Source organism: Coenobita brevimanus, chromosome 75 (assembly GCF_032717465.1).
Source record: "Coenobita brevimanus isolate Jiangsu-jjx chromosome 75, ASM3271746v2, whole genome shotgun sequence".
Lineage (NCBI taxonomy): Eukaryota > Metazoa > Arthropoda > Malacostraca > Decapoda > Coenobitidae > Coenobita > Coenobita brevimanus.
In genome coordinates this window covers 6,090,793-6,116,716 of record NC_137028.1, presented here as the reverse complement: position 1 = coordinate 6,116,716, position 25,924 = coordinate 6,090,793, and the positions used below count along the sequence as shown (strand labels likewise).

The following is a 25,924-nucleotide window of genomic DNA, read 5'->3' as shown; positions in this document are numbered from 1 at the left end:
TCATGCAGCACACTCCCTCCTAATCTAGTGACTGTCATGGCATTCAAACACCAGAACTGGGTTTCGCCAGGACTAACCAGTGTCGTTTCTTACTATGTGCAAATTACGCGGTTGCATAGGGCCCCCGAAGCCACCAGGGGCCCCCGAGCTGCCATTATTGGCTTTTTTAGAAATTAAAATGTGTGTTGAGTCACCTCTGGAACTGTCTCCCTGTGTCTGTATTTCCTGCTGCCTATGATCTCCAGTCTTTCAAACGCATTGTGTCCAGGCATCTCGAAATGATCGGATCTTGAATTTGGCTCTCTCTTGTATTTTGTTTTTCTCTTGGAAGGAACAGCAATTGCGGGCTCGTGGCCTTTGGTTCCTTCTTCCTCGCATTAAAAAAAATAAAAAAATAAAATTTTGTAGAGGGTACGGTAGGCCCGCCAATTATTGTAAGTGCCATAAAGTGAGTAATATAAGTAAGGGGCCCCCAAACAACATTTCTCATAGGGTCCCCAAAAGGCTAGAAACGGCACTGGGAGTGACGGTTCAGATTTTTTTTTAGTAAGGATGACTGGCTTTTATAGTAACACCCATGGATGTGCATAGAATGAGCTAGTAAGTGTTTTATCACATCAAACTCCTTCCTAACTCCCATCTGACCCACTCTTGACTCCTCTAACTCCCTTCTAACTCTTCTAACTCCTCTAACTCCCTTCCAACTCTTCTGACTCACTCCTAACTCCCTTCTGATTCTTCTAACTCACTCCTGACTCCCTTCTAATTCCTCTAACTCCCTTCTAATTCCTCTAACTCCCTTCTAACTCCTCTAACTCCCTTCTAATTCCTCCAATTCCCTCCTAACTACCTTCTAACCCCCTCTAACTCCCTCTCTTTCTCACCAGGATGATCCAACAGCTGCAGAATGACTTTGAGTGTGCCATAGGGCTCTGGCTTAACCCTCATCAACACCAACGAACTCTCCAGGGGCGCGCGCATAAACCGCCTCTTCCACGAATGCTTCCCATACGATATCATGCGGATGGAGTTCGACGAGAAGGAACTATGAAGGGAGATCGCGTTCGCCATTCGTAATATCCACGGCATCAGGGTGGGGCTGTTCACTCCCAACATGGCTTTCGACGCGATAGTCAAGGGACAGATCAGCCGCTTGAAGGAACCCAGCCTGAAGTGTGTGGATCTTGTCATACAGGAACTGACGAACGTTGTGAGGAACTGTACCCTAAAGGTGGGTGTTTGAGGGGCCTGGAGGGGGAGGGAAAAAGGGAGGGGGAAGGGGAGAATGAGGGAGAGAAAGGGGAAAGGAGGGAGAAGGGAGAGCGAGAGAAAAGGGAGGGAGAAGGGAGAGAAGAGGAGGGGGAGTGTGAAGTGTGTGGATCTTGTGGTTCAGGAACTGACGAACATTGTGAGGAACTGTACCTAAAGGTGGGTGTGGGAGGGGGAGGGAGAGAGGGAGGAGGAAGGGAGGGGGAAGGGAGAGAGAGAAAAGGGAAGGGAGGGGAAGAGAAAAGACAGAGAGAGAGAGGGAGGGAGAATGGGAGAAAGGGAGTAGATTAATGATGAAGAGAAAGGTGGTGATGAGGATGATGATGATGATGAGAAGGACGATAATGATGATGACGAGGAGACTATAAACGAAACAAAATTATAAGCGACGCGATAACCCCCTTTCTTTCTCTTGCCGTTAGATATGATGATGATGGTGTTGATGATGGTGATGGTGATGATGATGATGATGATGATGGTGTTGACGATGGTGATGATGATGATGATGATGATGACTATAAACAATACAGAACTATAAATGATACCTCTCTCTCTCTCTCTCTCTCTCTCAGAAGTCATGCTACCCTAATATAACACTATAAACGGTACAGTAATAACTCTCTCTCTCTCTCACTCGTTGTTAGATACTGTGTAATGATGATGATGATGAGGAGGAGGAGTTATACTGCAAAGGACAATAACATGTAATAAAATAAATCACATAGGAAAAGGTGTTAGGGAGCTTCCTTAACTGAGGAGAATAAGATGTTGAAAATTTAAAATATTGCTAAGTCAATGGCTGGTATTCTGGTATAGTTAGAAAGGTTACAAACACCTCTTCCTTAGCGATTTATTTTGCTCCATTTGTATATTTTGTGATACTCATGCGCTCTATGTCATTATTGAAAAAGCAAACCAAGGGATAATGAGTAGTTTCAAAAATAAACCACTAAGGAAGAGGTGTTAGGGAGAACGGGCGTAAGTCATTGTAAATATATATATATTTTTCTGAAAGATGTATGATTCTCTGCCATAAGAGTGAAGTGTATGATTTGTATATTGATAAATTTGTTTTGTTAATAAATTGTCTTTCTCTTTTTAAAATTTTGGCAGGAAAAGATGGGAGGAGGAGGAGGAGGAGGAGGAGGATGGTCGTGGTGGTGGTGGTGATGATGATGATGATGATGGTTTACATATTGCTTATATTGTTCTGAGTGTTCCAAGATCTTTTTTAGGATAGATATTTTGTGGCAGGGGCATCCACCATCCACCCATTAGATGTGGTGCTACCTCAGGCCCGTATTTCAAGCACCTCTTCCTTAGCGATTTATATCTGGATAAGGCCGATTATTATAATATTGTTCGTTATTTATGCAGAGTATGACGATGTTCGAAGGATTTAGGTAAGAGATGGGGACAGTGAGGTGTAAAAAGCAAAATAAACAGGTTAAGCAGAGGTGTTAGGGAGCTTCCTCACTTGAAGAGAATATGGGCCTATAAGGTTTTAGATCCAAGGTTAGTCGATTTAATATTAATGCTTCTCTGGGACGGGGAACTGGTCACCTAGTACGCTAATAAGTATAAGTATATTGTATGTATAAATATTTACTAATAATGTACGTTTATGGAAAGAGTAATCAAAGTTCAGTTTAATTTTTGAGTGGGAGACAACTATCAAAGTTTAAAAACGTTTATTTGTATATTTATCCATTAACATTATTACAATTTTAATTATCACTGATAAATTGGTAAATAACTGAATAATTTTAACGGAGAAAGGAATTAGCGGAAAAGTACTTTGGCATGTCGGCGGAGTGAACGTTTGATGATGGAAGTGTGTGTTTGCGTCATATTTTCTTTCATTATGGCGGTCAAATCCCCTCATACCTCCATGTCCGCAGCGTCTGTGTATCCTCTAGACAACAGCGCCTCTGGTAAATAAGGAATTTTGAGCATATATTCTATTCGTTTTGTTTTATTTTGAAATTTGTGAAGGCGGCATCATCTCTGAGCCACCCCGTGTTCACAATGGCGATAATTTTTTTGTCGAAATTTTTGCCTCTAGACTTGTAATAAACTTCCATCAATAATAGTAAAGGAGAGTGAGGGATTTTAATTTTATTTTCTGTTCATGGGAGACTTTTTTGACATGACATTATCAAATTTAGGGTCTGCATCTGGCTGAATAGGACGTGGCTTGTGGTGTTCCAGGGAAATTATTATAATTATTATTTATTATTATTATTATTTCGGTGATTGAGGTCGTTATACAAAATAATGAGGGTGAGAACAGTGGAGAGGATGGAGAGTGAGAGACATGAGGAGAGTGTATGTGAGGTGGAGGGGGAGGCCAAAGATGAGATGGAGGGATGGAGTGGAGTGGTATATGAGAGACTGATGAGGAGAGTGTGTGTGAGGTGAAGGGGGAGGCCAAGGATGAGATGGAGGGATGGAGTGGAGAGGTGTATGAGAGTCTGACGAGGAGAATGTATGTGAGTGAAGTGGAGGGGGAGACCAAGGATGGGATGGAGAGATGGAGTGGAGAGGTATATGAGAGACTGACGAGGAGAGTGTATGTGAGTGAGGTGCAGGGGAGAGGGAGGGGCAGGCCAAGGATGAGATGGAGGGGTGGAGTGGAGAGGTATATGAGAGACTGACGAGGAGAATGTATGTGAGTGAGGTGGAGGAGGGTAGAGGGAGGGAGGGGGAGGCCAAGGATGAGATGGAGGGATGGAGTGGAGAGGTATATGAGAGAGGGGTGTGTGAGCTGGGAGAAGGGCAGGGAAATGGCAGGGGACGGCGACGTGGAGGTGATTTGTTTGTGGCCACCCCGAATGGGATTAAGGCGTCTGGCAATGGATAGAACAGTGGGATGGGTATTGTAGATCTTGAAGCAATTGTGGACAAAAAAATAAGAGAGCAACGGGGTGAGGAAAGCCGTAAAAAGAATCGGGTCATATTTAATGTTGAGATGGAAGGTGTGGACAGAATAAGTTGAGATGGATAAAAGATATGTGAATGAATTAACTCAGGTGTAAGAATAGTGTTGTGGTGTGGATGTGGATGTGATAGGAAGCGTTAGGAGAAACACACTGAGGTGGTTTGGCCATGTGGAGAGGATGGAGAGAGAGACTGACAAGGAGGAGAGTGTATGTGAGTGAGGTGGAGGGGGGAGAGGGAGGGGGAGGCCGAGGATGAGATGGAGGGATGGAGTGGAGAGGTATATGAGAGACTGACGAGGAGAGTGTATGTGAGTGAGGTTATATATTGCAGATGTTACACCAGCCATTGTAATATCAGCAACGCATCTAGGAAAGAAGGAAGATGGTAAGACAGACCAATAATTTTCAACAGATTTTTTTGGGGGGCTAGACAAAGTGTATTGGCCTATATCCGTACTACAAACTCGAAATTAAACAGACACACAATAATTATTTTTTATCCTGATTAGCCCATACTCTGTCTAATTTCTTTTCAAAGTCTATCGCTTACTCCGCACTAAACACTGAATCAGGAAGACCATTTAATACGTTAATTACCCTGTTACAGAAAGCATATTTCCTGATGTTCAGTCTTCTATCTATCTATCTATTGCCAGATGCCATAATCCCATAAGGTGTGGCCATTTGACTTTGAGTTAATTGTTATATGGTGAGGGGCACTAACCTTCCACCAACCCACTTGTTGACACATTGGGAGCACGTATGGTTTGGTTATATGGTTACCACCCAGCGTTGTAAATGGTTTCTTGGCTTACAGGACACCATTTGGCTTGTCACCCTGCCCCCTGCCATTTCACTGCCCTCCCCCAGTTCACACACCCCCTCTCTCATACCTCTCCACTCCATCTCATCCTCGGCCTCCCCCTCCATCTCGCTCACTCCCCTCTTTAGTCTTGTATACCTCTCCACGGCATTCCATCTCATCCTCCCTCTCCCCATCTTACTCTCTTCTTTAGTCCCGTATACCTCTCCGCTCACTCCATCTCATCTTCGGCCTCCCTCCCTCATTTCAAAGCCAAAGGTGGCTGTTGTGTATATATACGCAACGACTTATCTTGCTCTCGTGTTCCTGAACTTGATTCTTCTGAATTCTCCACACTCTGGCTTCGGCTTTCCTGTCATTCTCTGACTAAATATATCTGTGCTGTTTACTTATCCCCTAATTCTACTGACTATCAAAAATTCTTCGACTATCCTACTTCTACAATGGAACACATTCTATCCATTTCTCCTTTCTCTGAAATCTCCATTCTTGGAGATTTCAATGTTCACCACCACCTTTGGCTCTCCTCTCCTTTCATGGATCCACCTGGTGAACAAGCCTACATCTTTTCTATCCTTAATGACCTAGAGCAGCTTGTACAGCACCCTACCCGTATCCCTGACCGCCTTGGAGAGAGCTCCAACGTACTTGACCTCTTCCTCACAACTAATCCTTCTGCTTACTCTGTTAATCTTTTCTCTCCGTTGGGCTCCTCCGATCGCAACCTTATTACCTTAACCTGTCCTATCACTCCGGTACGGCCTGTGGACCCTCCAGGGTAACGTCGTCTGTGGAATTTTGGAGCCGCAGACTGGGAGGCCCTCAGGCAGTACTTCTTTGATTTTCCCTGGAATGATTATTGCTTCCATGGCCGTGAGCCATCTGAGTGTGCCTTGCGCATTACGGAGGTTATTCTCTCGGGCATGGAAGCATACATTCCTTTCTCATATCCTTTGACTAACGCAAGAAAGCCTTGGTTTAATCACGCTTTTTCTAATGCTGTCCGCAACAAGGAGAGGGCCTACAAAAGGTACCGGAGCCAACCCACCCCTGAATCTCATCATCTTTACGTTTCTGCCCGGAATCGTGCTAAGTCTGTTCTTCGCTCTACTAAAAATAATTTCATCCATACTAAATGCTCTCAACTCTCCTACTCGAATTCTTCCCGCTCCTTCTGGCATCTTGCCAAAAATCTGTCTAACAACTTTACCTCATCATCCTTCCCTCCTCTTTTCTACTCTGATGGTTCTGTAGCTATTTCTTCTACTGATAAAGCAGATCTCTTCGCACAGACTTTCTCCTCCAATTCTACCTTAGACGATTCCGGTGCTGTTCCTCCATCACTTCCCCCCTCTGACTTCCTCATGGCTGACATTAAAATTTCTTCAGTTGATGTATTTTCTGCCATCACTGGCCTCAGTACTAACAAGGCATATGGGCCTGATGGGGTCCCTCCTGTTGTTCTCAAGAACTGTGCTTCTGTGCTTACACCCTGCCTAGGCAAACTCTTTCGTCTTTGTCTGTCAACTTGTACCTTTCCTTCTTGCTGGAAGTTTGCTCTCATTCAGCCAGTCCCAAAGAAGGGTGACCACTCCCAACCCTCCAACTATCGTCCAATTGCTTTAACGTCCTGTATTTCAAAAGTTTTCGAGTCAATTCTTAATAGAAAAATTTTAAGGCATCTTTCCTATCACAACCTTCTTTCCGATCGTCAGTATGGGTTCCGTCATGGACGCTCCACTGGCGATCTTCTCACCTACCTTTCAGACTCCTGGTCATCCTCCTTTCAGGACTTTGGCGAAAGCTTTGCCATTGCACTTGACATCTCAAAGGCTTTCGATCGAGTCTGGCATAAATCTTTAATTTCCAAACTGCCCTCCTACGGTTTCTATCCTTCTATCTGTGCCTTCATTGCTAGCTTCCTTTCTGGTCGTTCTATAGCCGCTGTTGTAGACGGCCATCGTTCTTCTCCTAGATCTATCAACAGTGGTGTTCCTCAGGGCTCTGTCCTATCACCAACTCTCTTCCTTTTATTCATCAATGATCTTCTAAGCTGTACATCTAACCCTATCCACTCATACGCTGATGACTCCACCCTTCACCTTTCCATTCGGTTCCCGCAACGCCCATCCAAACAAGGGATGAGGCTATGGCACACCTAATGTCTGACTTGGCTCTTATCTCTGACTGGGGTAAAAATAATATGGTTGTCTTTAATGCATCTAAGACTCAGTTCTTACACCTATCAACCCGACAAAATCTTCCACAGGTATACCCACTAATGTTTAATAATATTCAGCTTAATCCTGCATCATCCTTGAACATGCTTGGGGTTTCATTTACTCGGGACTTATCTTGGAAAGATCATATTACATCTCTTGTAAAATCTGCTTCCAAGAGATTGGGTGTGCTAAGCTGACTCCGCTCTTTCTTTACCCCTGCGCAATTGTTGACTCTATACAGGGGTTTTATCCGCCCCTGTGTGGAGTACAACTCTCATGTGTGGGGAGGCTCCCCACATACAGCTCTTCTCAATATGGTGGAGTCAAAGGCTTTTCGTCTCATTAACTCTCCTCCTCTTACTGACTCCCTTCAACCTCTGTCTCTTCGCCGCACTGGTGCATCTTTATCTCTTTTCTAGCGCTACTTTAATGGTCACTGCTCCCTTGAACTGTCTGCTTGCATTCCTCCACCTCTACGATGGGCGCGTAGCACCCGTCTGGCAGCAAACTCTCATCCTTTTTCTGTCCAACTCTCTAATGCAAGAGTTAACCGTTACTCCCAGTCTTTCATTTATGCAACAGGTCAGCTCTGGAACTGTCTCCCTCTGTCTGTATTTCCTGCTGCCTATGATCTCCAGTCTTTCAAACGCAGTGTGTCCAGGCATCTCAAAATGATCGGATCTTGAATTTGGCTCTATATTGTATTTTGTTTTTCTCTTGGAGGGAACTGTTACTGCGGGCTCATGGCCTTTGGTTCCTTCTTCCTCGCATTAAAAAAAAAAAAAAAAAAAAAAAAAAAAAACACTGACACGTTCTCCTAGTCTCCCTCTCCATTGTGATTTTTACATGTAGTTTAAGAACAGTTTGGTAGTAAAGAGTAGATTGTAGAGAATTTTTCAACCAGGCCGATTGACTTAGAGGGAGAACCGTGGATTCACCTTTTTATTTATTTTTGTCAGTCGAGGGAGAAAAGTAAACCATACTATGAGTACCCGTCCTACTTTCACCAATTTTGCAAGGCTCTCTTCTATTGCTTCTTTTCTCTATTGCATATCTGGTGTTAAATATGTAGACAGAGACATAGGGAGGAGAGAGAAAATACGTTCTCTATAAATATTATGAATCTAAATACTTTATGTTATAGAAATTGAAGTATAACACCCAAATCTAGAGTGTATATTCCTCAAATATAGATAGATACATATAGACAGATCAACAGTTACTGTAGGTAGACAGACGGATAAATAATGGGAGAAATGGAGTTCCCCCGAGCTAAGCCCTGTATTGGACTATATAGCCCCGCTAGGGTTACAGGAGGTAGCTACCCCTCCCGGCACGGCAGCCCGGGCGAGGGTCGAACTTGCAATCCCCCGATTAAAAGTCCAGCGCGCTACCACTGTGCTACCGCGACCCCCAGATAGAATTAATAAGGACAGTAGGCTTTAGTACAGAAAGGGTGACGAGTAGATTGGAAATTTAGAAGGTATTAGGAGGTATGTTGCTATTTTGACTTTAAGAATGAACTACTGATGCAATAAATATTATATATTTTTTTTTCTTTTATGGAGGCGAAGATGCACTTGATATTTTACCGTCAGATTTCTCATATGTACGTTTCCTTCAGACAATTACTAACATGTCAAGTGCATCTTAGCTTCTATTAAAAAAAAAAAAAAAGTACAGGCAGTGCTTTAAAGAGCAAGATTCAACAGTTTATGTTTTTACCTGGTGAAGCTTCAAGATGAAGGTTTAATTTGGGTTTAATAATAATTGACAGTTTGTACATTTATTAAGAGGAATTTGATGTACATTCCAGACAGACAATTTTAGTAGTACATTACCAGACTTCTGTAATTAAAGATCCCAAGCGTCTTTACAAAGAAAATAAGTACACTTACTAAATTCCTGTAATTACTCTAGTACATTACGAAACTACCATAGCACATCATTACTTTAAGTCATTATAGAATTATTTCTGATGTACACACCAAACTTCTAATTAACGGGTCATTAATTTGGCTCTTGTTTTCTTGGAACAAGGAACCTAAGGCGAGGGCCTTAGGTTCCTTGTTCCTTACACGAGAGCCGTTCTCGTTATGGAGGCTTGTCTTAAACATCCGTTGTCTTGATCACCCGTTAGATTTAAAATGGAGATGGAGAATGAGGAAGAGATCCCTCCCACGCTTGCTTTTTGCCGCTATAGGCTTTTCAGTTCCTTGGATGCAGTCTTCCTTGCATAAAAAGCTATTATCGAGGCTTACGTATCCGCCACCTTTGTCACCCGGTATATTCAAAATGGAGATGGAGAAGATGATCTTCCCACACCTGTTCTTGCCTCAGTAATCCCCGCAATGCCTTTGATCGAGTCTGTAAAAAGATTTTGTATTAGTTATAAAATATATACAAAAACGCAGTATGTGTTTGTATTTCTCCATTAATTCTAGTGTATTTATTGAAGGAATTTGACTCGTAAAACACGCTACCAATATACTTAAAAACATTTAACTAAATCTTAATGAAAATTATCCCCAAAGAAAAATTAAAAATCTTTAATTGAAGTAAACTTACGTTTAAATATAATAATGATTCAAAAATAAAAACTATATATCCTTTACTTAGCTCCCAAGAACTTCATCCTTCAACAGCTTACACATACATTTTTATCACCCGGTACAATCAAGATGGAGATGGAGAATGCTACCTTCCTACGTCTGCTCTTGCCGCTATAAATCTTGCTTTTCCTTCAGTCCAATCTGTAGTGAAGATATATTAGTTGAAGATATTAGATTAATTGAAGATAAATATATCCAAAATACACCAGTATATTATGATTTCACAGTCACTTCTAGCTTATATACCGAGATTTGACTAATATAATCAAAATATACTGCCACTACCGGTATACTGTATATCTAATTATGAAAATCGACCTAAAAAATATTTAAAAAATACGAAACACTTAAATTTCGTAAACTAACCCCCCACCAAAAATCAAAGTCATCTTGAAGTATGAAAAGTGACAAAAACGTGAAAAAAGTTACTTAAAAAGCTATAAATCCTCGAGTTAACATCCACTTCAAAAACCCGCTCAAAAACAATTATTCTCATGTTTTAAAAAATATATATTAACATAACAAAAATCAAAGATTAAAACAATATATCTTTAACTTACCTCCCCATAACCTCACTTTTCAGCTGCTGTCTTTATACTGCTCTTTCTCCAGCCCCGCCGTCAGACATCACCTCGTTGGCGGGAAAATTCGAATCATAGAGGCTCGTTCCGTTGCTTCGGGGGGCTTTGGCGGGAAAAATCGAATCAAATTGGCCCGTTTCAATGGTTCAGGAGTTTTGGCGCGAAAATTCAAATAATATAAGCTCGTTTCGTTGCTTCAGGGGTTTTGGCGGGAGTATTTGAAATTATTAGGTCGTTTCGAAAAAAAAAAATGTAATATATTTTGTGATTTTGCTGCCCTAACACCTTTTCTTAAGCGATTTATTTTGCTCATTACACCTTACTTTCCTCTTCTGTGTTACATAAATTCTTCCAATATCGCCTAATACCTTTTCCTAAGTGGTTTATTTTGCTTATTACACCTTGCTTTCCTCTTTTGTATTATATAGATCCTTCCAATATCGCCTGATACCTTTTCCAAAGTGATTTAGTTTGTTTATTACACCTTACTCTCTTCTGTGTTAAATAAATCCTTCCAGTATCGCCTAACACCTTTTCCTAAGTGATTTATTTTGTTTATTACACCTTACTGTCCTCTACTGTACTATATAAATCCGTCCAATATCACTTAACACCTTTTCCTAAGTGATTTATTTTGTTTATTACACCTTACTGTTCTCTTCTGTTACATAAATCCTTCCAGTACCACCTGACACCTTTTCCTAAGTGATTTATTTTGTTTATTACACCTTTCTTTCCTCTTCTGTGTTACAAAAATCCTTCCAATATCACCATACTCTGCATAAATAACATACAAAAGGATATTAACCAGCCATATCCAACAATAAATCGCTAAGGAAGAGGTGTTAGGAAGAAACTGAACCTCAGATTTTATTAATTTTTAAGTTAACGACAGTATTTTAAATGATGTAGGTTCGTTACAAATGATCTTTAGCGATTTAGTTTGAATTTTACACCTTGACATTCTTTAGTAATTTTTATGTAGTTAGAAAGAGAGAGAGAGAATAGAGTTAAATCGAGAATAAATCAGTACAGCAGAGGCGTTGCGTATCGTCTTTTATAATGTCACTTCAAATATAGTCTTTAAATGTTGAATCTCCTTGTTTTCTAGTCGAATTTCACATACACAGGATGAGTCGCTACAGAGCAGGTTTTACGAATCCTCATACAACTCGCCAGCATCAGTTTTGAGATAGGAATGAATCTCCTTGGTTTCTAGACGTTTTTCACTTTAATATACAGAATAAATCGCTACAGAACGTTTGTTACGAAGCCTCATATAACTCGCCAGCATTAATTTGGAGATAGGAATGAATCTCCTTGGTTTCTAGTCGATTTTCACTTTACGGAATAAATCGCTACAGAGCAGGTTTTACGAAGCCTCATACAACTCGCCAGCATCAATTTTGAGATAGGAATGAGTCCCCTTGGTTTCTAGTCGTTTCGCTAATACACAGAATAAATCGCTACAGAACAGGTTTTACGAAGCTTCCAAACCACCTAGTGTACCAGATATGATGCTAGTCACGAAGAAGTGGTATGGGGAAATATAGCCATGGGGTATGAGTCTTCTTGGTTACTAGTCAAATCAACCCTCCATTTTGACCACGTGGCTATGAGTCTCCTTGGTCACTAGTCAAATCAACCCTCCAATCTAACAACACTTGGCCATGAGTCTCCTTGGTTACTAGTCAGATCAACCCTCCATTTTGAATACACTTGGCAGTGAATCTCCTTGGTTACTAGTCAAATCATTCCTCCAATCTGACCACGTGCCTATGGTGATGCTAGTCACGAAGAAGTGCTATGGAGAAATATAAGAGCTATGTGGAATGAGTCTCCTTGGTTACTAGTCAAATCAACCCTCCAATCTGACTACACTTGGCCATGAGTCTCCTTGGTTACTAGTCAAATCAACCTTCCATTTTGAATACGTCTGTGTCTCCTTGGTTACTAGCCAAATCATTCCTCCAATCTGACCACGTGCTTATGATGCTAGTCAGGAAGTGCTATGGAGAAATATAACTACAAGGAATGAGTCTCCTTGGTTACTAGTCAAATCAACCTTCCATTTTGAATTCACTTGGCCATGAGTCTCCTTGATAACTAAATCAACCCTCCAGTCAGACTACACTGGGCCATGAGTCTCCTTAGTTACTAGTCAAATCATTCCTACAATCTGATCACGTTCCCATGATGATGCTAGTCACGAAGAAGTGCTATGGAGAAATATGATAGCTATGGGGTATGAGTCTCCTTGGTTACTAGTCAGATCAACCCTCCAGTCCAGCTAAAAAAAGGTTATGGATTGTTTTGGTAGGTAGGTAGGTTGGTAAGTGGGTAGGTAGGTAGATAAATAGATAAGTAGGTAGGTTAGTAAGTAGGTAGGTAGATGGATAAATAAGAGGTAGATATACTGTAGGTAGATTGGTAGATAGATATGTAGGAAGGTTGGTAAGTAGGTGGGTAGGCAGATAGGTATGTAGGTAGATAGATATAGAGGTAGGTAGATAGATATAGAAGTAAGGAGATTGTTAGTAGGTAGGTAGGTAGATAGATAGAGATATTGGTTGGTAGGTGGATAGAGGTAGATTAACTGGCAGATAGATAGATATTGTTATATTTATGTAGATAGAAAATAACGTTAGATAATACTACATAAAAACCATTTTTATCAACTACTCTTTATATATCGTCTTGGTGTTAATAATCAGTAAATAATTTATCTCTTAAATATATGGCAGAATATTTAACGTAAAATAAGCGTAATGACAATAATTAGCGTAAAATATGCGTAAGGTATTTTTTCAAACAGTTACGGTTATGCTTACGATTGTTTGTTAAAGCAGGGAAGAAATTCGTTCATCGTCATTTATCGTAGTTATTTCTTAGTTATGATATCCTGTGGTGCAAGGAAATGATTTATAGCGATTTATTTTATAACCAGAAGGCAGGAAAAGTAGTATGGAATAAAAATAAAAGGTTTTTAAGGAAATGATGGTGAAGTGGTGTGGAATGTGGTTGAGAAGAGCTTGTTTATGATCGGAATTTGTTATCATTTGTTGGTTATTGTTATTTATACATCATCCTGGTGCTGTTCAGTGACCAATAGTTATTTAAATGATAATTAGAAACCAGAATAGGAAGCTAGAAAAGCATAAATGAAAAAAATATCGATGGTATTTCAAATTAGATTGTACGTGCGGCAGACTCATATTTTATTATTTATCATCGTTATTCTTATCTCTAATGTTGGTGGGATTAAATTTTATCGCTTGAATAAATGACAGAATAATTAGCGTAAAGTAAGCGTAAGATATTTTTTCAGAGTTACGGTACTTGATTATGCTTACGATTGTTTGCTAATGCAGAGAAGAAATTCGTTTATCGTCATTTATCGTAGTTATTTCTTAGTTATGATATCCTGTGGTGCAAGGAAATGATTTATAGTGATTTATTTTTAAACTAGAAGGCAAGGAAGCAGTATAGAATAAAAATAGTTTTTTTTTTTTTTTTTTTTTTAAGGAAAAGATAGTGGTGTGGAATGTGTGTGCGAAGAGCTTGTTTAGCATTGGAATTTGTTATCATTTTTTGCATATTGTTATGTATACGTCATCCTGGTGCTATTAAATGACCAGTAATTATATAACTGATAATTAGAAAGCAGAACAGGAAGCTGAAAATGTATAAACAAAACAATATGGATGGTATATCAAATTAGATCGTACGTCGGGCAATTACTCATATTTTATAATTTATCATCGTTATTCTTAGCTATATGTCATGTTGGTGGGATTAAATGACCAATAATTATTTAACTGATTATTTGAAAGCCGAAAAAGTAGCATAAAAGAAGAATATAGCGTTGTTCTTCTCAAAGTTGAATCCTACGCCTGGCAGGTAGACTCTCGCATGTATCATCTTTATTCTTGGCTAATATGTCATGGTGGTGGGCTTAAATGACTAATGATTATTTAACTGATAATTATAAATCAGAAATAAAGGTATATAAAAAGAACATGGCGTTTTTTCTCAAATTTTAATCGTACGTCTGGCAGATCGTTGGTGCCGGAGGCTGTGGAACGCTGCCGGCGCCTCAGTCCCTCCTCTACTCTAGGCGAGGGGGGATGAAGCGTCGTGGCTCGCTTTGTAAGGTAAGTTTTTCTAAGGTTTTCCTTGATATTATATACCCAGATGAAAAAAAATGTTAATATAGAACTTTTTAATGCTATTGAAGTTAGAATTAAATAAGTGGAGGGTTATTTTGAGGTATTTTTGGCGAATTGTGCGGCGTTTACCTCTCGATTTCCAATATGGCGTAAAAATGCCTCCCGAATTCTCACATGTTCTCCCATTTTCTTCCCCTTCGGCAGTTATTTTTGAATTTTGAAGGGCACCATGGTAGTCTCGAAATTAATTTGGGATATATTTGAGGTAAATTTTTAGAAGTAACCAAAGTTTTCCTTATATTTGTTTTCCAATGCAAAAGTTTTAATTAGTTTTGACCATTTTGCGGGGAAAATCCCCCTTTTGTAATTTTGAGTAAGATATCCAAAAGAGGGTTTATCCCCCAAAATCATGATCAAAATTAATTTAAAATAAATTTTGCATTAAACTAACCCAAACTAACAACCTAACCTAGGCGTAACCTAGGGCCTGACATACACGGAGTACACACGCCTGCACCAGCCAATATGGCGCGACATAAATCCGCTACTGAGCGATAGCGTATCCTAAGCCACTATATGACTACCCCTACAAAATTTGCTCCCCCAACTCAAACTAGGCTTAAAAGGTAAGTCTTAGAATAGTTCAGGGACTTAATATTATGAAAATTGGTAACGTTGGTTACTTTTAAAGTTATACCATATTTGACGCCTCTGGTATGAATAAATAACTTTTAAGAATGAAATACATTAAATGATCGTGGTGAAATTGATTGCTCGCTTAGGGTCTATAGCGCCTTGTCGGTAGTCATTTATTGTATATTTTACCCATATTTTGTGCCATTTTGTATAATTTTCACAAGTAATTTTTGCATAGTTTAAAGCTTATGCCCCAAAGAGGGTATGTAATGCAGATTGTCGCTAAAGAAAAGTTGCTAGGATGCCGTTCTCCCTTAAGGCCTATGATGATTTTATTCTGGCCATATGTTTTTGAAGTCAGGATTATTCATACATTATAGTATGTTTTGAATTTCAGTATTTTCATTTTTTTATGGATATTTTGAAATTGCCTTTTTCTGGAGAGGCCTTTTCAGTATGGATTTTTTGAGATTTGCGCTTTTTTGAGTAAGTTTTTTGACTCAGAATTCTACTTATTGTTTTTTGAAGTCAAGAATTTTCATGGATTAATGTGTTTTGAATTTGTATTTTTTTTCTTTATGGACCTTTTGAGATTGCATTTTTCAGGAGAGGCCTTTTCAGCTTGGATTTTTTGAGATTTGCATTTTTTTCATCTGGAATTTTTAGAATAGATATTTTGAGATGTACTTTTGATTTTAGGATTTTGAGACCACTTTTCATGTCTGTCTTTTTTGCAATTTTTTCATGATTTATGGATATTTTGAGATTTGGATGTTTTTTCATGTTTTCTTTAATGGATTTTTTGAGAATTGCACTTTCATGTTTTTTTTAAGGATGTTTTAAGATTTGTACTTTTTTCAGTTTTTTTATATTGAGTTTTGCACTTTTTCATGTTTTTATGGATGTTTTGAGATTGGCACTCTCCATGTTTTGTCTGATGGTTTTTTTTTTGATAGCCGGGCTTTTAATGTCCCTTTTTATATGGATATTTTGAGATATACTCTTTGTTTTTCCTGTCAGTAAATGCAGTATAAGATCAGAAATATATATTTTTTTTTAACATGGACAGCCAAAGCATGTACAAGGTTAAGATAACTTAACCTAACCTTCGAATTAATCACGATGAAAGTACCATAGAAGTGTCATACAGAACGGTGGTTAGGAATGCAAAATGAGTCCGATTTTTTTAAGACTAGGCGTATGGCATATTCAACAAATTTTTACTCTATAAACAACCTAACCTTTGACTTAAAAATAACTAGCTTCAAAAGTGTTATAGAACAGTCTTAAGGAAGTGATTGGAACATGAATCTGATATTTTAAAGACTATGGTATATTCAGATTTTTTTTTACTTGAAGATAACGTAACCTAACCTTTGACTTAAGAATGGTTTGATGAAAGTGACATAGAACTGTTGTAAGGAAGTGATTGGAACACAAATCTGATATTTTAAAGACTATGGTATATTTAGATTTTTTTTACTTGAAGATAACCTAACCCAACCTTTGACTTAAGAATAATTTACGAAGAGTGCCATAGAACTGTCGTATGTTGGAAGTGATTAATTTATTTTTACTCAGATAACCTAACCTAACCTTTGACTTAAGAATATGACAAGTGACATAGAACTGTCGTAAGTTGAAATATAGATTATTTTACTGTTACTCAGAAAACCTACCCTGACCTTTGGCTTAAGAATTATTTACGATGAAAGTTCCATAGAACTGTCGTAAACTGAAATGTCGTAAGATGAGTGATATTTCAGCTTATCAAAGTTCATATCAGCATCACTAACCCAAAGTTCCCCGAAAATCAGGTATGAGAGCAATAAATCACTTAAACCTAAGAATTTATTGGTCAAAATTGTATTTTTAAAAGCGGCTATATGAAGGACAGATTTTCCTCAACCAAAGCAAATTAGCGTCACATTATCACCCCTTAATCTAACCCAAAATTCCCCCAAAATCAGTTGTATGAGAGCAATAAATACTTCAACTAAAAATGTGTTGGTCAAAATAATAGTGTTTTTAAAAGTGGCTGTATGAAAGACTAATATCCTCCCAACCAAAGCAAATTAGCGTCACATTATCTTCCCTTATTCTAACCCAAAATTCCCCCAAAATCAATTGTATGAGAGCAGTAAATCACATCCATCCATCATCCAATCCTACGTTGCCCCATGAGGAGCGTAGGAGCCCGGGGCTAGGATGTTGGTCCTGACATTTAAGATGAGTGACCAACCTCTCATCTTTAAGTGGCATTACGTGAGCAATAAACCCCAACCATCCCTTGGATATAAACCTTCACTGGCTCAGTCTGATTGGAGCACAATAATTACCCACTAAACTACCAGGCACCAAAATTTGGTTATATGGTTACAACCCAGTGTAGTAAATAGATTCCTGGTGTACAGGAAACCATTTGCCTTGTCACTCAGTGTAGTCACCCATAGGCAGAAGGAAGAGGAAAGAAAGAAGGAATGAAAGACAGAAGAGGGAGTGTAAAGATACCCGTAGGCAGAAGGATGAGGAAAGAAAGATAGATGATGATGGAAGGAAAGATACACCTTAAAATGTGTTGGTCAAAATAAACTTATAAAAGCTTTACAGGTGGCTTTACATTGAGTGACAAGCCAAATGGTTTCCTGTAAGCCAAGAAACCATTTACAGCGCTGGGTGGTAACCATATAACCAAACCCTACGTGTCAACAAGTGGGTTGGTAGAGGGTTAGTGCCCCTCCCCGTAAAACAAATACCTGTCAGGTGGCCACCCCTTACGGGATTATGGCGTCTGGCAATAGATAGATAGTTATAAAAGCTGCTATATGAGTCATTTCCTCACAACCAAGGCAAATCAGGGTACATTTTTACAAGTTGCCAATACACCCCAAGGTTGTGCAGTGTATTTTTCTGGACCTAACCTAACCTCATCTGCAGTGGAATGCTTACCTTAGTTAGCTGTCATATTATGCGTTCACGGTGGTCTACCTATTGCCAGACGCCATAATCCCATAAGGGGTGGCCATATGACTGAGTTATTTGTTTTACGGGGAGGGACACTAACCTCCACCTACCCACTTGTTGACACGTAGTTCATAATGGTACAGTATATATATCCCTGAACCGCATACTGGCAATGTGCAAAATAATACCCAAATTAGATTCACATTATCACCTGTTAATCTAACCCAAAATTCCCCCCAAATCAGCTGCATGAGAGCAGTAAATCACTTAAGCCTAAAAATGTGTTGGTCAAAATAATCGTATTGCTATAATAGCGGCTAAATGAAAGACTGATTTATTTCCTCACAACCAAAGCAAAATTGATTTGCATAGCTCCTCATAATCTAACCCAAAATTTCCCTAAAATCAGTTGTATGAGAATAAATCGCTTGTCCAAATTTGTTGGGCACTATACTCCCAAAGGTAACTTCTGTCTGATGGGTAGAAAGTGGAATTATAGTTACAATAATCGTGTGCATTTTATAGTTACAATAATCGTGTGCATTTTATAGTTACAGTAATCGTATGCATTTTATAGTTACAATAATCGTGTGCATTTTATAGTTACAATAATCGTGTGCATTTTATAGTTACAATAATCGTGTGCATTTTATAGTGACAATAATCATGTGCATTTTATAGTTAAAATAATCGTTTCATCAGCCCACTAAAAGTTGTATTACAAAGGTGGATGTGTGTGTGGGAGAAACATTATTATTAGTATATTATTATTATTATTATTATTACAGTACCTTGTACATCCCATGAAATTAGGTGTTGGATATGTTATTACTAGAGATGATGGCTGTGGTGATTTCTTATTTTTTTTTATTTTTTTGATTTACTAGACATGATTTTTTAAATTTTATTTTTTACTAATGATTTTTTTGTGATTATTTTGATTTTTTTTTTTTTTTTCATTTTTTACTAGAGATTATGGTTCATGATTTTTTTCATTTTGAATTTATTTTTTGATTTTGTGTTATTTTTTTTTTTCATTATAGATGATATTTTGGTGATGGTGATGTTTTTTTTCTTCTCCTTTCAGCGTAGTCCCCGGGCACACCAAGGCGGGTGTGGGTGCGGGGCCTCTCACCCTTGCGTTTATCCTTGGGGCGGGGCTGGGTATCCCCCCGACAAGGCCGACCTCGACTGGCTTCCCGAAAGTTGCATGACCTGCGGACTTGATCGGAGGAGGAGGAGGAGGGGTCAGTCCAATGCAGCGGTGGCTAGTACGGGGCGTAGTTGACGCGGTAGTTGGGGTCCCCGGTTTCCGCAGAGAGGCCCCGAGGACACACAACGTCCGACTCGTCCCCTGGTACGTATACTTGTTCCCTCTCGCCCCGCCTAAGCCCTCCTCTGCCTGTCAACCCGCCCTTTCTCCTTCCCCCAAGTCTGATTTTATGCTATGAAGTGCTTGAATTAGCGAGGTGCGAGAGCCTACCTCCACCTCATTCAATCCAAGATGTCATCATAGCCGCACATGCGCACGTAGGTGCATGTGTACGTGTGCATGGATGTGTGCACCTTTGTGTACACATCATGCAATAAAATCAGCAGGGGCGTGTGGAGATTGGGCGGTGCGACGCTCTACAGCCGGAGAGTTTAATTTCTTTCTTCAACCACCTTCCTTTTTTTTTCCTAAGTCTTTTCGTGGTCTGTTTTATACAAATTTTCTCTCCATCTCATCACCCTGTCGCTCTGTCAGTCTATCTATCGCTTTCCCTACTACATCTATTTGAATTAACCCGTTCTCTCCCTGTGGTGTGGTTTTAGGTAGGGGTGGGGTGGGGGGAGGGGGGTGTGGGTATAGTTACTAGGCTTATGGGGGAATGGGATAGGACTGGCTCAGATAGATAGATATATTTTAGATAGATACAATGGTCTGTCGGAGTTCTGGGTTTGTGGTCTTGGTCGTTCTGGTCTCAGGTCTCAAGCCTTCAGTCTACAGTCTACATCTGCAGCTTCATCTACTGATATACTCATGTTGGTAAATGGTACCGGTATATCTATGAAGGTGTGAGTGTGCTTTTACCAGTATTTTATATTCCTTTTAAGTATACTGGTAGTTATAATTTTAAGTTTTACAATACTTTCCTTTAAGTATACTGATTAAGTATTTTTATCACAGTATACTCTTTTTACTACAATGCTTTTATCACTACAATATACTAGTTATATTTTCACTATAGTATACCAGTTCTGTTTTCACTACAGTATACTAGTTGTTTTCACTACAATATACTAGTTATATTTTCACTACAGTATACTAGTTATATTTTCACTACAGTATACTAATATTTTTCAATTAAGTATACCCATATATTCACTATATAAATTACATATATGCCCATCTATGGTAAACTCATGTAAACTATCTATGGTATGCTTACAGTAAACTATTTCATATATTTGTACTAAACGGTGTACTATATCTTGCAGTATACCAGCTGAGAAATGTAATTCTAAGTATTTTGAGTACAGTAATTACTATATTTTTGCCGTGTACAAAATTTTGAGTACTGTAATTGAGTTAATTTATTTACAGATATTTTGAGTACTGTTAAATAGTACCACATTTTTTAGTACTGTTGTGTACTATTATGAAATACTACATTGAGTACTGTTTTATGTACTAAATTTTTGAGTACTGTTAAAAAGTACTAAGCTTTTTATTTTGCACAATGTACTTTATTTTTGAGTACTGTGAAAAAATACCTAAGTTTTGAGTACTGTTGAAAAGTACTGTTTTTGAGTACAGTTGAGTAAAAATTGTACTATATATTGAGGTACTATAATTTTGAGCACTGTCAAGTACAAAATTGAGTATTGTAATATTGTACTGGTATCAGCAACTCAAATAATTTTAAGTGTAACGTAAATTCAAATTATCTTAAAGTAACGTAAATTCAACCATGCAAGATTCATTTTAAGTAACTTATTATTATTGCTATTAACAGTAAATATATATAGAAAAATTGGCTTTACGTTTAAATCTCTATCGATAATTTGAATTCATTTATAATTTAATATATATAGATTTAAGAATTATGACTACATAGAGAATAGTAATAAGTCAGGATGGTAGACACCATACATAGTTGTGGTGTCAGGAATGGTCATGGTGAAGGATAGTCAAGTCATGATATAGGCACCATACATAGTTGTGGTGTCAGGATAGTCAAGAATAGTCACAATATAAACACCATACATAGTTGTGGTGTCAGAATAGTGAAGGATAGTCATGATATAGGCACCATACATAGTTGTGGTGTCAGGATAGTGAAGGATAGTCAAGAATAGTCACAATATAGACACCATACATAGTTGTGGTGTCATGAAATAGTAGAGAGAGGATAGTCAAGAAGAGTTGCAGAATAGTCACAGTAGGCACCATGCATAGTTGTGGTGTCATTAGAGTGAGGATAGTCAAGAAGTGTTGCAGAATAGTCACAGTAGGCACCATGCATAGTTGTGGTGTCATTAAATAGTCAATAGTAGTCATGATAGCCCCAGGATAGTCAGGATACAGGCACTATCATAGGTACAGTTGGGCTGCCATTACAAGGAGGCTTTTGTGATGGTGGAACAACTGTATTATCAACAGTTGGCTGTATTTATTTTGTATTTACAGGCAGAAGACGACGGCTGCGACAAAGCCTGGGTACAAAGCTGGAGAGGGGCAGAGCAGGGGGATTGTGGAGACTGGGTGAGTGTAACTGTCCACTCACTTGATGTAGTTAGTGTTTTTATTTACTGATATTTTTTTTATATATAGGAATAATTGATACTTGTAACATCCATTTAAGTTTGAGAAGGGTAGAGTGGGGGGATTGTGGAGACTGGGTGAGTGTAACCATCCACTCACTTGTCATTTTCATTTATTTTATTTTTTTTTTTTTAGGGAAAATTGAGGAGGGAAAATTATCTTGACAGTTTGTAGCCATCCACTAATAATTGAGGGAAATTATACTTGACCATCCACTTTTTTTTTTTTTTTCCATTTTTTAATGAAAACTAGACTGGTAACCATCCACTCGTAAATTTTTTTTTTTTTTTTTTTTTTTTTTTTTTAGGGGAAATCATGGTAACTATCCACTCATTTAATGTAATTTCCTTTATTTGAAGAAAAATTTGAGATTTTAGTCATCTACTCATTTGTTTGTAAAGTTTATATTAAAAAAAAAAAAATCTTATTCTGCTGCTGCTGATGGTAGTAATTAAAATGTGGTGGTGGTGGTGATGAATTACTATAATAATGATAGCTAACATTTATTTTGATGGTAGTGATGATGATGAAGATAATAATAGTCATCATCATATAATAAAAATAATAATAATCATATAATAATAATAATTTTTTTTCATTACAGTATAGGGGTCCCAGATGTTGCAGTACGCCTGGAAAAAAAAGTCAATAAAGCCCAAGAGTGTTGATACTGGAAGTCTTCTTTGTCTCATGAATGCCCAAGAGTTGCGGGGTTCATGAAGGGGGCACGGGAAGCCTAGGAGTGTCGACGGTGAACTCTGGGATTGGGCAAGGCTGCAACGAGAGGAATTCCCCAAGTTGTTTTTTGAGGGGAAGTTCCTGCCTGGGACCCTGTTTGTGGCTGGTTTTTTGAAGGTAGGTTGATTGGCGTATGCTTATAGCTAAGAGAATGTAACTTTATCGTCTATCTATCTATCTATCTAGCCCGACGCCCTAATCTGGCAAAGGGTGGCCGCAGACAAAACACCTCCAAGTCGCTCTGTCACCCACCATTTAACTGCCCTTCCCCCAACTCATAGGCCACTCCCTCATATACCTCCACTCCATCCATCCCCCTCATCCTCGGTCTTCCTCCCTCCACCTCACCTACATACACCCTCTTAGTCAGTCTTTCATTCTTTATTCATAACTAAGAATTTATGTATTTGGTTCTTAGATAAAATAATATACTTTTTTCATTGCTAAGAAAACTTGACTACATAGCCAAGAGAATATATACATTATTCGTATTAAGAAAATTACACCGTAGCTGACAGTTTATATACTTGATTCGTAGCTAAGAGAATTGATATATTTTTTTGTAGCTAAGAGAATTTATATACTTTTTCTTAGCTAAGAGAATTTATGTACGTACTCGATTCATAGCTAAGAAAATTATACTTGATGGCTAAGAGAATTTATATACTTGATTCATAGCTCGGAAAATATCCTATATAATCTGTAATGGTGGTTGATAATTGTGGTGGTTATTGTAGAATTAGACTGATTAAATTCCTGTTTTTCCATATAGCATTAATTGTGGTATTAATTCTGGCATTAATATTTTCCTGTTTGTCCTTTTAGTGTAGCGTTAATTGTGGTGTTAATTCTAGCATTAATTTTTTCCTGTTTTTCCTTTTAGTGTAGCATTAATTGCGTTGTTAATTCTAGCATTAATTTTTTCCTGTTTGTCCTTTCAGTGTAGCATTATTTGTGGTGTTAATTCTAGCAGTAATTTTTTCCTGTTTTTCCTTTATGTAGCATTTATTGTGGTGTTAATTTCCTGTTTTTCCTTGCAGTGTGGCCACAGGTGCGGGGCTGCCCAACTCTCGCGTGATCCGGGAGGCATGGCCAGACACCCTTGCTCCATTTCGACCCCATAGCTGGCTGCCCAATGACTGTATGACCTGGGACTAAAGGGTGGAGAAGGAGGGAGGCTGTAGGTGCGGTTAGTCAATCCAGCGGCGGTCGGGTAGCGGAGTTCGGGTGGTGGAGTCTCGAAGACTGAGCCATGCGGGGCACTCCCAACAGTCCTGGAGGCCCGCCACTTCGCCAGCCAGCACCAGTCGTTGAAGCGTCGGTGGGGGATATACAAGGTGGGTTTTGGGAGTACTGTACCCCTACTGTACTCATTTCACTTGTACTTGGTTTAGGGGAGGCTAGATAGAAGAGTTGAGAGGAAGGATGGGACTGGAATGTATTGGTGTTGTGAGGAGGAGGGGTATATGAGAGACTAATGAGAGGGTCAGGGAGGGGAAGGCCAAGAATGAGATGGATGGAGTGGAGAGGTTAATGAGAGACTGACGAGTGTGAGGTGGAGTGGGGAGAGGTAGGGGGAGGCCAAGGATGAGGTGGGTTTTAAGATCACTATACATACCACTACAGTAAAAATAAGATGAGTTTTGAGATCACTGTACCCCTATTATAACACTTCTATACTCCTTTCACCTTGACTTGATCCAGGGGGCCTGTGTTAGATATGTATTAAGATAGTTTTAGCTCTAGTGTTAGATTGAGATGGAGAGTGAGACTGACAAGGAGAGTGTGAGAGGTGGAGGGGGAGAGAGAGGGAGGGGGAGGCCAAGGATGACAAGAAGGGGAGAGGTATATGAGAGACTGATGAGTGTGATTGTGTGAGGCTAGCATACCCTGGCGACGTACGATTGAAAAGTGCGTCCCCATTTCTTGTATAATATGAGACGCAAGTGATTTGTGTATATGTTCGTGTGTAATATATTCGTGTATTATGATGATTCGTGTATGACTTATGATGATTCGTGTGTAATTTATTCATGTATGATAATGATTTGTGTATAATATGAAACGAAATCGGATGCACTTTTGAATGGTAGGTTGCCAGGGTACGATAATGACAACCTCAGAGTCATGCGCCGCCACTATATACTCCTTTCACCTCTACTTGGTTCAGGGGATGTTAGATTGAAGACTTGAGAGGTGGTTTGGCCATGTGAAGAGGATGGAAGAGACTGACGAGGAGAGTGTGAGTGAGGTGGAGTGGGGAAGAGTGAGGCCAAAGATTGGATGGAGTGGAGAGGTATATGAGACTGATGGGAGTGTGAGTGAGGTGGAGGGAGGGGGAGGCCAAGGATGAGATGGAGTGGAGAGGTATATGAGAGAGAGGGGTGTGAGCTGGGAGCAGGGCAGTGAAATGGCAGGGGACAGGGCAACATAGAGGTGATTTGTTTGTGGCCACCGCTTATGGGATTAAGGCATCTGGCAGATAGATAGATAGACAAGAGTACATAATAATTTGGCTCTACATCAATCATTTTTCTTTCAATTTTCAATTTTTTTTTTTTTTTAAATTCCTACCTAATCTGTATATAAATAAAAATGTGGTATATAGTTCCTTTTATTTTAGGTATATATACTCTAATGATTTTTTATTTATACATTATGTACAATTGTTTTTATTTTGATTTGCAGGGAGGTGAAATAATCCTGCCCAAGAAAAGTATATTGGAAGCAGCACATCTCTTGCAACTGAAAAATGGGTCTCTTGCTGCAGGCCCAGGCAGTACTTGCAACACTGTATAGTGAGTGATTTATTCTTGTTATCCACTCACTTGATGTAGTTCTGCTTTAGGTGTCTGCCCTTTCCTCCCTTCCTTCCTCTTTTGTCTTTCCTTCATTCTTTCCTCTTCCTTCTGCCTATGGGTGACTTTACATGTACACTTCCTCCTGTGTCTTTCTTCCTCCATTCTTTCCTCATTCTTCTGCCTATGGGTGACTTTACATTCCCTCCTCTGTCTTTCTTTCCTTCATTCTTTCCTGTTCCTTCTGCGTGTGGCTGACTTGACACTCCCTCTTCTGTTTTTCTTTCCTTCATTCTTTTCTCTTCCTTCTGCCTGTGGGTGACTTTACACTGCCTCTTCTGTCTTTCTTTCCTTCATTCTGT

At 39.1% G+C, this 25,924-nt stretch overlaps 1 protein-coding gene and 1 long non-coding RNA gene across 2 annotated transcripts; both read left to right on the top strand.

The window, feature by feature from the left end:
* The first annotated feature begins 1,114 nt into the window (after positions 1–1,114).
* On the top strand, positions 1,115–22,710 carry LOC145408031 (uncharacterized). Its single transcript, XM_080278832.1, has 5 exons — positions 1,115–1,231; positions 14,508–14,603; positions 19,306–19,575; positions 21,892–21,966; positions 22,631–22,710. The coding sequence occupies exons 1-3, from the start codon at positions 1,115–1,117 to the stop codon at positions 19,504–19,506; spliced, it is 414 nt and encodes a 137-aa protein (XP_080134958.1). The 3' UTR covers positions 19,507–19,575; positions 21,892–21,966; positions 22,631–22,710.
* A 109-nt stretch (positions 22,711–22,819) lies between these two features.
* Positions 22,820–25,520, top strand: LOC145408049 (uncharacterized). Its single transcript, XR_013898853.1, has 3 exons — positions 22,820–22,881; positions 23,805–24,101; positions 25,453–25,520. It is a non-coding gene; the product is annotated as an uncharacterized LOC145408049 (long non-coding RNA).
* The last annotated feature ends 404 nt before the right edge of the window (positions 25,521–25,924 follow it).

Coding starts and splice junctions, on each gene's coding strand:
- LOC145408031 (XM_080278832.1), top strand. CDS start 1,115: ATGGCTTTCGACGCGATAGTCAAGGGACAGATCAGCCGCTTGAAGGAA. Junction 1,232..14,507: donor TGAGGAACTGTACCCTAAAG/GTGGGTGTTTGA, acceptor TACGTCTGGCAG/ATCGTTGGTGCCGGAGGCTG. Junction 14,604..19,305: donor GTCGTGGCTCGCTTTGTAAG/GTAAGTTTTTCT, acceptor TTCTCCTTTCAG/CGTAGTCCCCGGGCACACCA.